The following is a 12590-nucleotide window of genomic DNA, read 5'->3' as shown; positions in this document are numbered from 1 at the left end:
TGTAGGTATGTGATGATTCGTGTTGCACATCAATATCGTAGTTTATTATTTTAATTTAACAGTGAACAATGAGTAATACTAGTCAATAATTACACTCCGATGTAGCGAAATTGCCTACATAACACGCCGTGTAACTTTTATACAATAATTCGATTATTGTGAACAACGACTATTTAATATTTTTTAAAAACTAGAATCTTTCAAGCTACAATTAATACATCAGAATTTTTGAAATTAATACAAAATTAACAGTAGAAAAGAATGGATCTTATTGAATAAAATAAGGATCACCATTGAACGGTATATTATGTTATACAATAATAATAATATTATATTGCATGAGTTATTAATGAATACAACAAATGTGAATATGCTTGATAAATAACCCTGTTTATTAAATTCGTTTAAAATATAATGTATAAAATTAAAATAAATTAGTTATGTTTGATGGTTTGCAATATAGTATAGCTAAAACTATTAATCATTTTATTTATTTATTAAAGTACAATTTATTGTTATGGGAGATAAATTATCGATAATATTTTCGAAAGATTTTCAATTTTACATAAGGTATTAATTTATTTAAGTTATAACAAAGTATAGGCTATTAATTTGATTTTAATTGCATATTGTTATATTAAATAAACATTAAACGTATATATATATATAATATACATATATATTATATATATTATGTGTGTTTTATTTATTTTTATTTTTATTATTTTTATTCATACTCTGTGATCACCGATGTAAAAATTGTTATTTTACAATTGCATGTTGTAAATTATTTGTTTTATCTAGGATATTTTTGGGTTATATTTTTAAACACAATATTTATTAAAATATTTAATATACTTGGCATTGAATGAAGACAATTAATAGTTGGTAGACCAAATAATTCAAATAAATTATTTGTTAATTATGTCAGATAACTTTAAAATGTGTTTAAATCAAATTTGTATTTCTATAAATCAACCTGTATATATTTATTTATATTTAAAAAAAATAACACATACATAATATTATGTCTAGAACAATTTCTTTATACACATTATATAATATAACATATTTCACGGAATTACTAACACTATTTTATTATTATTATTATTAACATAGTTTTATTCATTATTTGTTTATTATGTGAAATTTTAATGTAAATCAGGTATTAAAAATTATATTTAGTTCATGTATAGTAATTATTATTAATAAACTTCCAGCTAAATAAACAATACAGGTATAACATTGATATGGTATTTACACATGGTACAGTTCTTAAATTTATATTTTTGTACATTTCAAAAATTTAAGACAATAACAAATTAACTATTACATTTGATAGTCTTCTAAGATATTTTGAATTTTGATCCTACCTTAAGGAAAACATTTGATTAACATTTAAGATTTTTAGTAAGAATATTTGTTAAGGAATGGCAAACGAGAATAATAAAATTCGGTGTAATTATGAAACAAAATTATGTTATTCAATTAAAGACAAAATAACCATGTCGTAAAATAAACACTTTTTTACGATTATATTTGAGCAGTTTTATTTCTCAATCGTTACAAAAATTTTTTGCGCGTAAGTTTTTGTTAGTATTATCAAAGGTTTATATTGAATCATCACTATGAATCAGCAAATATGATGAAACATACAAAACAAAAATAACAGGGGTCACTTAAAAATTTCAATCGTTCCAATTACAAAAAAAAAAGTTATGTTTGACGAATAGCATGATAAACAAGTTTTCAAAGTTATCAAACCAGTATCTATATCGATAAATTGTTGAAAAGGTTTCAGTTTTGATAGGGAACAATGCGTAACAAATTAGTCCGTAACGAACGATCTCGGGTATAGGTTATATAATAACATTTTCGTATTTTATTATCTTTAGATTGAACGACAAGTTTCAAAAAAGCTTATTAAAAAAAAATCAAGAGGGCAAGTTAACTCGTTATTATATGGATTTATTTGAAATTGACCAAATAAATGACTACCAGACTTCTTAATTAATTATTTTTATGTTTCAAATGATAACAATCGGTAATGTTATTATAAAATATATTTTTAGGTCGATCAACAGGGTTATAGAAATCTGTCTGATTGCATTGTATAAATCAAATTAGCAAATATTATGTAGAATGTAGATAGTTAAAAAATGTTCTTTAAACGGAATGATAATGATTCAATCTTGTTAGATGGAAAATTAGGATATTTGTGTATGTACGTATCAGCGATCATGTAATTTTCGTTTTCATTCGCGCGCCAATACAACCGCAGTAATTATTAGTATAATTATTATTGGTTAGTTTGCGGGTGAGGTAACCACATGTACCGCGGGTATAGGTATTCAGCTGTCACATTAATGTGATGACATCGATTAAATGGCCAGTGGAGTAATATACAGTAATTGTCTATGGTTTAGGGAAAGGCAATGAAAAAAATAAAAATAAAAAACGTTTACAAAAATTTAATTACATAAAATCCTATCGGATTTCTTTCAACACACGCCCCGAGTACGCCTCCGTTGTGTGTGGCTGTCATCAGTTGTGTAGATCTCCTTGCGAGATTCAGTTCAAAAGCCATAGGACTAGTGGCGGCGAAACAGCTAGCGCCAGTGACACGAGGCCACCTACGGCCGCGTCTACTGGACAACCAGTTGACCAGCTGGTTGTGGCGGCTGTCAGAAATGCCAACTCAGCCACGATGCTCACCGACTGGCTGAACGTTGACCGGCGGACTCGACTAGAACCGCGACTTGCCCGGTGGCTGCTGCTTTTAGTCTCCATCTCACCCGCCGATTCGACGCCATTTATCCGTAGACCAGTCTTATCGTCCGTTTTCCCACTAGATTTTCGGTCTCCTGGAAAAAAAAAATGAAAAAATTGATCTCCTCGTTGCTAATAGCACTAATCATCACGATTAAATAAAGTATTATACTTGACATTTCAAACAAAAAATGCATCTTTCATAATAAGTTTAAGTTGTTGTGTTTTTATAATCATAAAACAATTAATGTATTTTAATTATTTTTGTATTATTTATGTGCATATTTAAGTATGAAATATTTATAAATAACGAAAAACATTTTAAAACATTATTTTGTATCGTTATAATCGTTATTGTTAGTTTATTTTAATAAATATATAAATATGTTTTTTTCTCTTACTTTTTTGAATTGACTACCTATAATCATTATATTATTATATAGTTTAATCTAAACTAGAGTGTAGGTACTTATTTTGATAATTTGAATAATAAAAATTAAACTGGGGTAGTTACTAGGTTTTGTTATACAGTTAATTATGAGTGTAAATAATTCCAACTTTGAATTTGAGACGGAAAATATAATTAATGCTTTAATTTTGAATTCAACAATAAATCGTTATAAAATATACGCAGAAACGATGCTGATTGAAGGAGGCAGGTGGAACTGAATCTCTTTCTACAGCACGTTCTTGTTAATATATTATATGTAACTTATTAAAATGTATTTTTATCAATATCACTTTATAACTTATACAATAACGAACTTCCATAAATAGTTAAATGGCATGAATAGGTTTGTGGTATACAATTTTATTATTATTACTTTAAAATATTGTTCAAAATATATTTTTTTAAATAATATGTTTAAAAAAAAAAAAAATAAACTCATTATTTTAAATTCAAATGTCAAGTCTAACCATATTATTATCTAATCACATTGAAGAGAATTTTTTCGTTATTTAAATATATAGTTTTGTCAAAATTTAAGCACAAAACTTAAATGATTATTTTTGACATTTTTAATATTTTAATATATATATATGTATATTAATTAAATCATTAAAACTTATACATTAACTTGTAATGTACATTGTACATTTAAATTCTGTAAAATATATTTTCTTTCTGAACAAAGAGTCAACTTCTTTTCATTACTGTTTTTATATAAATATTATGGTTTTCCCCGATTCATTATGTTAATTTTTTAACTCTTATAGTAATTAGTAATAACTATTATTTAATTAACTTTTATTTCTAAAATAGGTAATAAGACCAATTTTATTACCCGAGAAGTTTTTTTTTGTTTAAAATTTTAGCAGGAATTTTTACTTCTTCTAAGTATAACGACAGACACATCAAACCAAATATCATTTTAAAATCATTGGATTTATCACTCTACTCAAAATTAAAAATATATTATTGTTTTAAAATAGAAACACAAAAATATCAGGATGGAATACCCGTCACAAAATTTAGATCGATTAATAATAAATATGTATTATGCATGCAATTCCTTGCTCTCCGGAAATGAAAATCTTGAGATAATAGACGTTCAGTGTCGGTAGTCGCCACTCGACGTCCTCCGACACATAATAAGGTTTTTCCGGTACCCGTATTCCATAACGTTTTTGCACTATATAGTTATACCGAAGATGAATTGTTTTCTCTGTCATAGAATAATTTCGACGGTCGTCATAACCACACACTTTCGAACAAAGGTCTTCGTTCAAATCCTTTAACTTTTATACATCAATTTCATACAGTTTTCTCAAAACCAAACCGTTCAATAGCACACACATTGAACCTAACCTAATCTAACATATTGATCTAAAATCATATAATTGTTTAGAACCAAACATTAGTTAATTATACTTAATCAAAGTCACAAAACCATAAACAATAAAATTAATTTAATCGGGTGTTTTAAAATACTAGAATGTAAAAATAATCCTAACCTAAGTTGTACATATTTTACATACTTTATTTTATCTTATTAAATATTTAATATTAAAATTAAAATACCTCATATATTGAATTATTTTTATAACTAATAGTTTAATGACAGTAATAGTTTAATTTTTAACTGACAATCATATGTGTATTATTTTTAATTATCGAACTTCATTTGCTCTTTTTAATAATAAAAAAAAATGTGTATGGTATTGAACGGTCTAAAATGTGTGGTTATGAATAGTAACTGTACTATTTCAAACGTCGACCAATGATGAAAAAAATTTTACTGTCTATTGTAAATAATAAATTGGTAATAAAAAAAGCATAATTGACTATACAATAAAATATATATATATTTTTTTTTTTTTTAATGACGTATTATAATCATCCTATCATTACATCATCCTATTTGACAAATATTTAGATAATTGCCAATTGTAAGATGGTTAGTATTTATAAGAATACATATACATCATAGAAATGATGATCAAAATAATTATAAAAGCTTTATTGGTGTAGTGTATATTGCCTATACTGCTTAAAATCTTACGGTATAACTATCTAGTTATATACTCATAAGTTGATCGTACAATATTTTAAGTAGGCTTTAAAGCAGTTTAATAATATAATATATGTGTACAAATGCGTGATTGTAATTCGTATTTTATTAATTCAGATGAGTTCTTGTGTAAGCCAAAATAAATTTGAATATTTGTTATAAAAGCAGCGTCATACGTCTAAATTATAGTTTTCGACGAAACATTTTAGTTTTCCAATTCTGTTTCGATTAAACTTGGGCACATACATAATAGTATGCTCTCCTTGAATGTCGCGTATTTACAAGAACAAGCAAAGACGTGAATATTTTACACGACGTGCGTAGGTTATTTTTTATTATTATTTCGTTCGCCTTCAACTACGGTCGCTGCATGCGATTTAAATAAAAACAAACCGTTTTGACACGACAATTTAGGGGGCAAGAAATTCTTAAGGAATACAATTTCGGCGAAACGTCATCGCCACCAACACCGTCGTTGTTATTACCATAACATTGCGACAACTATAATATTACGGCAGACCATAGTGTTGTGAGACGTTTTCGAATAATATTAGTAATACGACAACGAGCGTATTATATAGACGAGAGAAAAGTTTAACGACAACGTCTGTGATGAAATTGGAAGGCGAAGGTGGAGAAAGTATGTTTACGAACCATAGAATAAACGATATACGGATTGTATACAAGTCAAAAACCGTTTTCGGGTTATTATTACTATTACTATATCCAATGTTGGGAAGTACGTTTAGTTAAAAGGGTAGAACATGACGTGAAACACTCTATATTACACTCTTCATCTACTGTCGCCGACAAACGACCGGGGGGCGGACTTAATGAAAATTCCATTCTCCTTTATAGGTACCTATGTATAACATAGTATTGTGTGTCATCGGAGCATGATCGAACGCGTGTAACGAAATCTTAGTCCGAGACCGATCATCCTAGTGCGTTTAATATTGTTACAATCTCATGAACTCATAATAGTATATGCTTATGTATATGAGGGTATGTCCGTAACTTTTTTCAAAGTATGTTTGTGTGTATTTGGAGTTCTCTTTTTGAATAAAAATGTTAATGAAATGAGATTTTTGATTTAAAATTATTCATCATTATTACTTAAGGACATAAGAATTAGACAATTTTTTTTCTTCGGAAAAACGAAAATCTTCATGATTCATCTTGTCACGTAGTGTCATGTGAGAAAAACAAACATGAATATAAAACAAATAGATTTAAAATATTTTGAACACCAAAAGTAATAAAAAGCTTTATGTTTAAAGAATGGTAACAGATGATTGTTTTTCCAATGTGTAACATAAACCCACTTTACTCTTTTCATCCCGTAACAATGTATGGAATTTATATATATATATATATATATATATATAAAATAGTTCTAACAATTATTTTATTGTTATAACATTTCAGTGAAAATTACTTAAATAAAATTTCCATATTAATAATTACCTAATTAAAATGTATACGTTTATAAATGATAATTTAAGTATATCAATAATTCCAGATGCTGATTGGATTCATTAAACTTGTGTTAAAAATGGTCGGGGTTATAGTTATAAGTTATTTTTTTGTATTCACTTATAGTGTAATCGAATTTTTATGAAAAAGAAATCTGTTTTGATCATAATATATAAGACCTTATTAGTCCTATGGGAAGAGAAAATTATTAGATTTACATTTTTATAATTTATACTAGTCATATTGGTTCATTTATTGTAAAATTATCAATGAAAAATATCACTATGTACTTAATTGTAACAAAATAATATAATAATATTAAAGCATTAAATGAATACTAATTTTCATTATTTAGAAATTAATGACTTAAAATATTTTTGGTAGTTGTGGCCGAGACTCTGTGATTTAAACTAATTTATATATTTTGTATATACATGTAAGTTTATTTTACGAAATATTTCAAAATCATTTATAATCTCGTATAAGATGTAAAAATGAAAAATTGATTAAAGTGGCCAGTTATTGTAGGTCTAATGATATTTGTTATATAAGTATATATTTTTAAGATTATGACTGACTTTTACATTTTACAATTTAGCACGTTAATATAATTGTTAAAACATGATTTTGATTTATATATATTATATCAAGACATTTTTTAATATAATTTGCTTGCTAAGAAAATGATATTATGCTATTCTGTTGACTATTGTTCGTGGACAAAATAAAAACGATAATTTGAAACTATTATGCACGTATATAATGTTTTATCAAATCAATTCATTATACGTCAAATTAACATACAACGTATATTAATACCCACAGTTATTAAGTGTTTCATAAAATAAAAATACAATGCATAATTACTTACAACGATTGTTTATATTTTAATAGGGTTTAATTCTACAAGGATTATATTATAATATGCATCTGAATATGGCATTACAGAGCTTGGCGAGACACTCGTATCATAAATGAAATTCTGTTCTAGGCGTATTGCCACGGGGTGAAGGGGCCATAATTGAAATAGGTGTTCTTCCATGAATGCTATAGTCGCTAAACATGGGTATACAATTTACAGTCTTAGAAGTACAATTAATAACGTATGGTAACCGACACGGTTAAAGTATATATGCTAAATGTAGATCAAACAGCCATAAGTAGTTGAACAGTTTGCCATAAAAATAGGTGGGTGTACTGTTATGCAGTAAATGTCGAGTAGGTAACTGTGATGGATATATTAATAGTTTTAATTCAAGAATATTATACAATTGTATACGGAAAACAATTTTGACCAAAAACAGTATGCTTTGTTATGACTATTATTTAAAGTATTTATTATTATTATTATTATTAGTATAGTAAGATGAGTTCATCTTTGCTAAATTATTTACATTTAAATACATAATATTTATATATTTAAATTTTTATTTCAGTATAAATTATTTATGAGTAACATTGTCATTGTGTAAAATTCTTTAAAGCTGAGTCTATATAAATTGAAAATTTTATAGATTATTAACTGTTAAATAATCTGCAAATGTAAGTAATAATTATGTTTTTTTTAAATTTGAACCTTAAAGCTTATAAAAATATATGATGTAATTGTATTTTAATTTTAAATATTTGTAAATATCTATAAAAACAACTTATTTTTATGCATTGTTATTTCTCTTTTGACAACCAACAGATTATGCAAGGTATACCTAATAATTGTTAATTTTACTAATTTATTTTAACCAAAATTCAATCTGTCAAATCTTAAGAAAAATAATTAACAACATACAGTAAAATTAACTGTTTTATTTTAACAATCATAAACTGCGTTTTGTTACATATTATTTTTACATTTAAAATTTATTAATCAGACCATACCAACCGTGACGCTTGATGGTATTTAGACATTCAATATAGTAAAATTCCTGCTCTATGTTAACTAGAACTATCATATCGCTGATCAGAATATTGAATAATAAAGTTATCAAATTAAAAATAATAATAATCATTGTATTATTAAAGTCATTTATCCTCTTCCTCCTCACTTTATGTTTTATTATTTCTTAAACATTCTATGAGCAACGATATTCGTACTTTGGAACATACATTTTATTGAAGGTTCTAACATTATTGTTCTAACCTATAAATCTAAACTAATCTAATCTAACCTAGCTTTCTGATAAGAAATCTGATTTTATTGAAACTTAGTGGTATATAAAAATAGAAACATTCTACAAATTTGAAAAATCAGAAAATAATATTTGTTGTTTAGACTTCAAAAAATATTTTTATTACAATTTTTCAGTTATTATTTTCAAAATATTTTGACTATTTTAAACTTATCTAGAAACATTTAAATTTTTAGATTTTTAAATGTATGCCAATATAGTTTATAACCTTGATTATTTAATAAATACTAAATGTCTTATATGTTTTCTTATAACGGAAAAAAATATCTAAAATTGTAGTGTGTTTTTTTTCTTAAACGATTAAACTTCAAATTCTAACAAAAAAAAAAAATGAAACCAAAAATCAAATAGCAATTCTTCATCAAAGATTCTAGTTATTTTGTTGTAATTCCAAACAAATTAATTATAATTTATAAGGACTAGAAATATTCCAAAATTATGTATATTATAATAATTTTCTTTACACAATGTCATGTTCAAAATATTTAGACTAGTTTTAAGCTATTGATACAACGAATATAATATTCATGGTATGCGACAATCGGTTATTTCTCCATAAGTGATATAGTATGTTTTTGGTATTAATTAGTTCAACCTACAAAATTGATAAAATAACAGTAATAATAAAAAAAAATATTACAAACTAAGTATTTTTTGAAATAAACGTTTATCCATAGCATTCTTTATCTCGACCCATTGTTTTGTATCTATACCATTATATGTCGTTTAGGTAATTTAAATTTAAACATACATGATCTACAAAATAACGTCATGACGCTCATCGTCAGACTGAGCACATTTAAAACGTACTATTCTAACCAAGTAAACTGCCAGATTTTTTTGTAATTATTTTTGTATACGATTGAAATACATACACGATTACTGTTTATTATGATTTTAAAAGTACTGAAAATTCTATTTTATAATAATTAAATTAGAAAATTTAATTAATTTAATTAAAACACATTATAATTATGGTAGTTTTTTTTTTATATATTAAATCATTGAATAATTCATAAGAAATTTTAATCAACTGTAAGGAATTGAACATATAATCTATATTTAAATATATACGTGATAAATTTGTATAGTAATTTCTTTGATGTTTCCATAAAAAAAGGTTTGCTTTAATCAACTAAAAATAATTATACTTGCCATTTAATCAATTTTATAAATCAAGAAATAATTACTGTTTAAATATTTATAGTTTACTTTACCTGATATTTTATGATTTTTCCTTTTTGTTGCTGGTGATGGTATCACTGAAAAAAAAATCAATTGATCAAATATTTAATTAAACTATCTAGTTAGTCATTTTAAATAAATGTTTTCATGATTATGTTTGAAAAATTCTAAAACTAAGTTCATCAGTATATTTCTAAATATTATTAACTTATAATGCATAAAGAATATAATTACTTTAGATTAAATGATTTTTCTTAATATAACAATTTGTATGCCTAATCAATAATGTTAATTTATTTTTCTTTTTAAATCCTTCAAACATTTCATAAGTTATAAAATAATCCTGTTATTTTATAATTTAAATGTTTTACCTGAATCACTATTAAGCACTTTTCCCCATAAATTAACTAAAATATTATTTTACCGTCAATTTACTATTTTATACTATCAAAGATAAAAATACAAAATTAAAAAATGTCGCTCAAGATACAAAAGTTTAAAGCAATTTTTTAAACTTCTATAAGATTCGTTTTGTTTGAAAGTCGTTATAAACTTTAGGTTTTATTGGATAAATTTGGTTCAACAAAAGATTTAGCTTAATATGATAAGTTTAAATCATAATTTATGGTTTATATGTTATAAATAAATCGTATGTTTCAATTGTATACCTACATACCAACATTTTATATTTTTAAATTTTTAAATTACATACAATGATGAACTTATTAAAAAGATTTATAATATATTCATAATATATATATATATGTTGTTGTAGTAATTCAAAATAATAATCAATCTCATTTTTTTTTTCTGATTAATGGTCTTTTATTTTTATCCAACCTCTAATACCAAGGTAAATGATAACTTTTAAAGTCCAATCGTGTTATATTATTTGTCTACCAATAATAGCGTTTATTATTTTTGTCAAACTAACATTATAGATCAGAAACTGAAAGAAATTTTAAAATAAAGAATATTTGAATATATAATATATATACCATATACCTGCATATAATATAATAATAATATAATATATTTAATGTTTTCTTTTGTGATAAAAAAAAAAAAAAAAATACCTAACAATTCTGTAAATGATTTACAACTATTAGGTGATATAAATATAAACCATCGATTAATAACTTTTTGTACTTTTGTACTTTTACAATAATATGAACTACAGCCATTTATATTATACTAAACATTTTTGAAATGTCTTTGAAATAATATATAATAGTATACAATTGTTTACATTAAAACAAAATCGACGAGAATATTATAATTAATTTCTCGTAATAACCATTTGTATAAATATACAAAATGAAGTAAATAGCAATTTAATATAGGTATTATTTGTCATTATAACTGAATATCAGTAAAATTGATGTAGTTTCTTCTTTCATATAAATCACAATTTTTTTTTGTTTTAACACATAATGCATTACAGTATATAAAGTGAATATGGTACTATATAGTTTATATAGTTATGTCAATGAAAAGTGTATCACAAACAGAATGTTATAAATTAATTTATCGTTAAATTTACAAGCCACGATATCTCGTTTGTTAATGTCAACTGCTTTTAATTTAAACTACAATATAATTGCCACACGAATTTAGTTAGAATGTTCTTTATTACTTTTTTTGATAAATTTAAAATGAAAAATACTAAAATACAAAAAAAAAAAAATAATATAACAATAAAATTATTAAAACACATTATCATATGGATTTTCTCAGTTTTTTTTTTTTTTTTTTAAAAAACCTTTTCAACTTATTCATAATTAATTGTTCATCATACTTTAAATGATTTTTCATACTCTGATTTAAGATACTTTTGATGGAAATGTGTTATTATCTGTCATATAGTTAAATGCATTTAAACCTAACTTTAAAACGTGATAAAAAATTAAATAATTTATTATTTAAAAATACTAATATAATATTACTATCATTGTTTAATGAAATAAAAAATGAAAAGGTTACTTTGATAATGAGACAACATGATTAGAATAAAGCAATATACAATATTATTTTAATTTTTAAACATTTTAATAAACTCAAATTAAATGAAAATTACATTTCCCAATATATATTTACAAATAATGAGTGTTTATTCATTAATCAAAACAATATATAGGTATATTGAATCTATCTAAAATATTAAGAGAGATATATTTATTATTGTACAAGTTTATATTACATATTATATCATATCCAAAAAGTGAAATTGGCGATGATAAAAATTATGTTTTGAAAAAAAATGAAAGTAGACACTATTGCTAAAATGTTAGTAAAACATTAAATAGGTTTAAAGATTTATTCTGATGTTTTTTTATTTTATTTATTTTTAACTTTTGGTTATGAAAACAAATTATTGAGAAAAACCGTATTGGTAAATACCTTATATTTAACAAAATATAGATTTTCATAAATAGTGATTTTAAGAGCTGAGAAGCTATGT

At 24.1% G+C, this 12590-nt stretch overlaps 1 protein-coding gene across 4 annotated transcripts in view; it reads right to left on the bottom strand.

Annotated features, from left to right (window-relative positions):
- Nucleotides 1-958: 958 nt before the first annotated feature.
- The window catches only part of LOC114121288 (lachesin-like), a 176126-nt gene continuing 164494 nt past the window's right edge, over nucleotides 959-12590 (bottom strand). For all 4 annotated transcript variants that reach the window (XM_050199484.1, XM_050199485.1, XM_050199486.1 and 1 more), the window contains 2 exons: nucleotides 10162-10206; nucleotides 959-2864 (listed from right to left, as the gene is read on the bottom strand). In XM_050199484.1, the coding sequence (XP_050055441.1) occupies nucleotides 2572-2864; nucleotides 10162-10206 (338 nt within the window). In that variant the 3' untranslated portion in view covers nucleotides 959-2571. The remainder of the gene's footprint in view (nucleotides 2865-10161; nucleotides 10207-12590) is intronic.

This window comes from Aphis gossypii, chromosome 2 (assembly GCF_020184175.1).
Source record: "Aphis gossypii isolate Hap1 chromosome 2, ASM2018417v2, whole genome shotgun sequence".
Taxonomy (NCBI): domain Eukaryota; kingdom Metazoa; phylum Arthropoda; class Insecta; order Hemiptera; family Aphididae; genus Aphis; species Aphis gossypii.
This window is presented reverse-complemented; position numbering and strand designations above follow the sequence as displayed.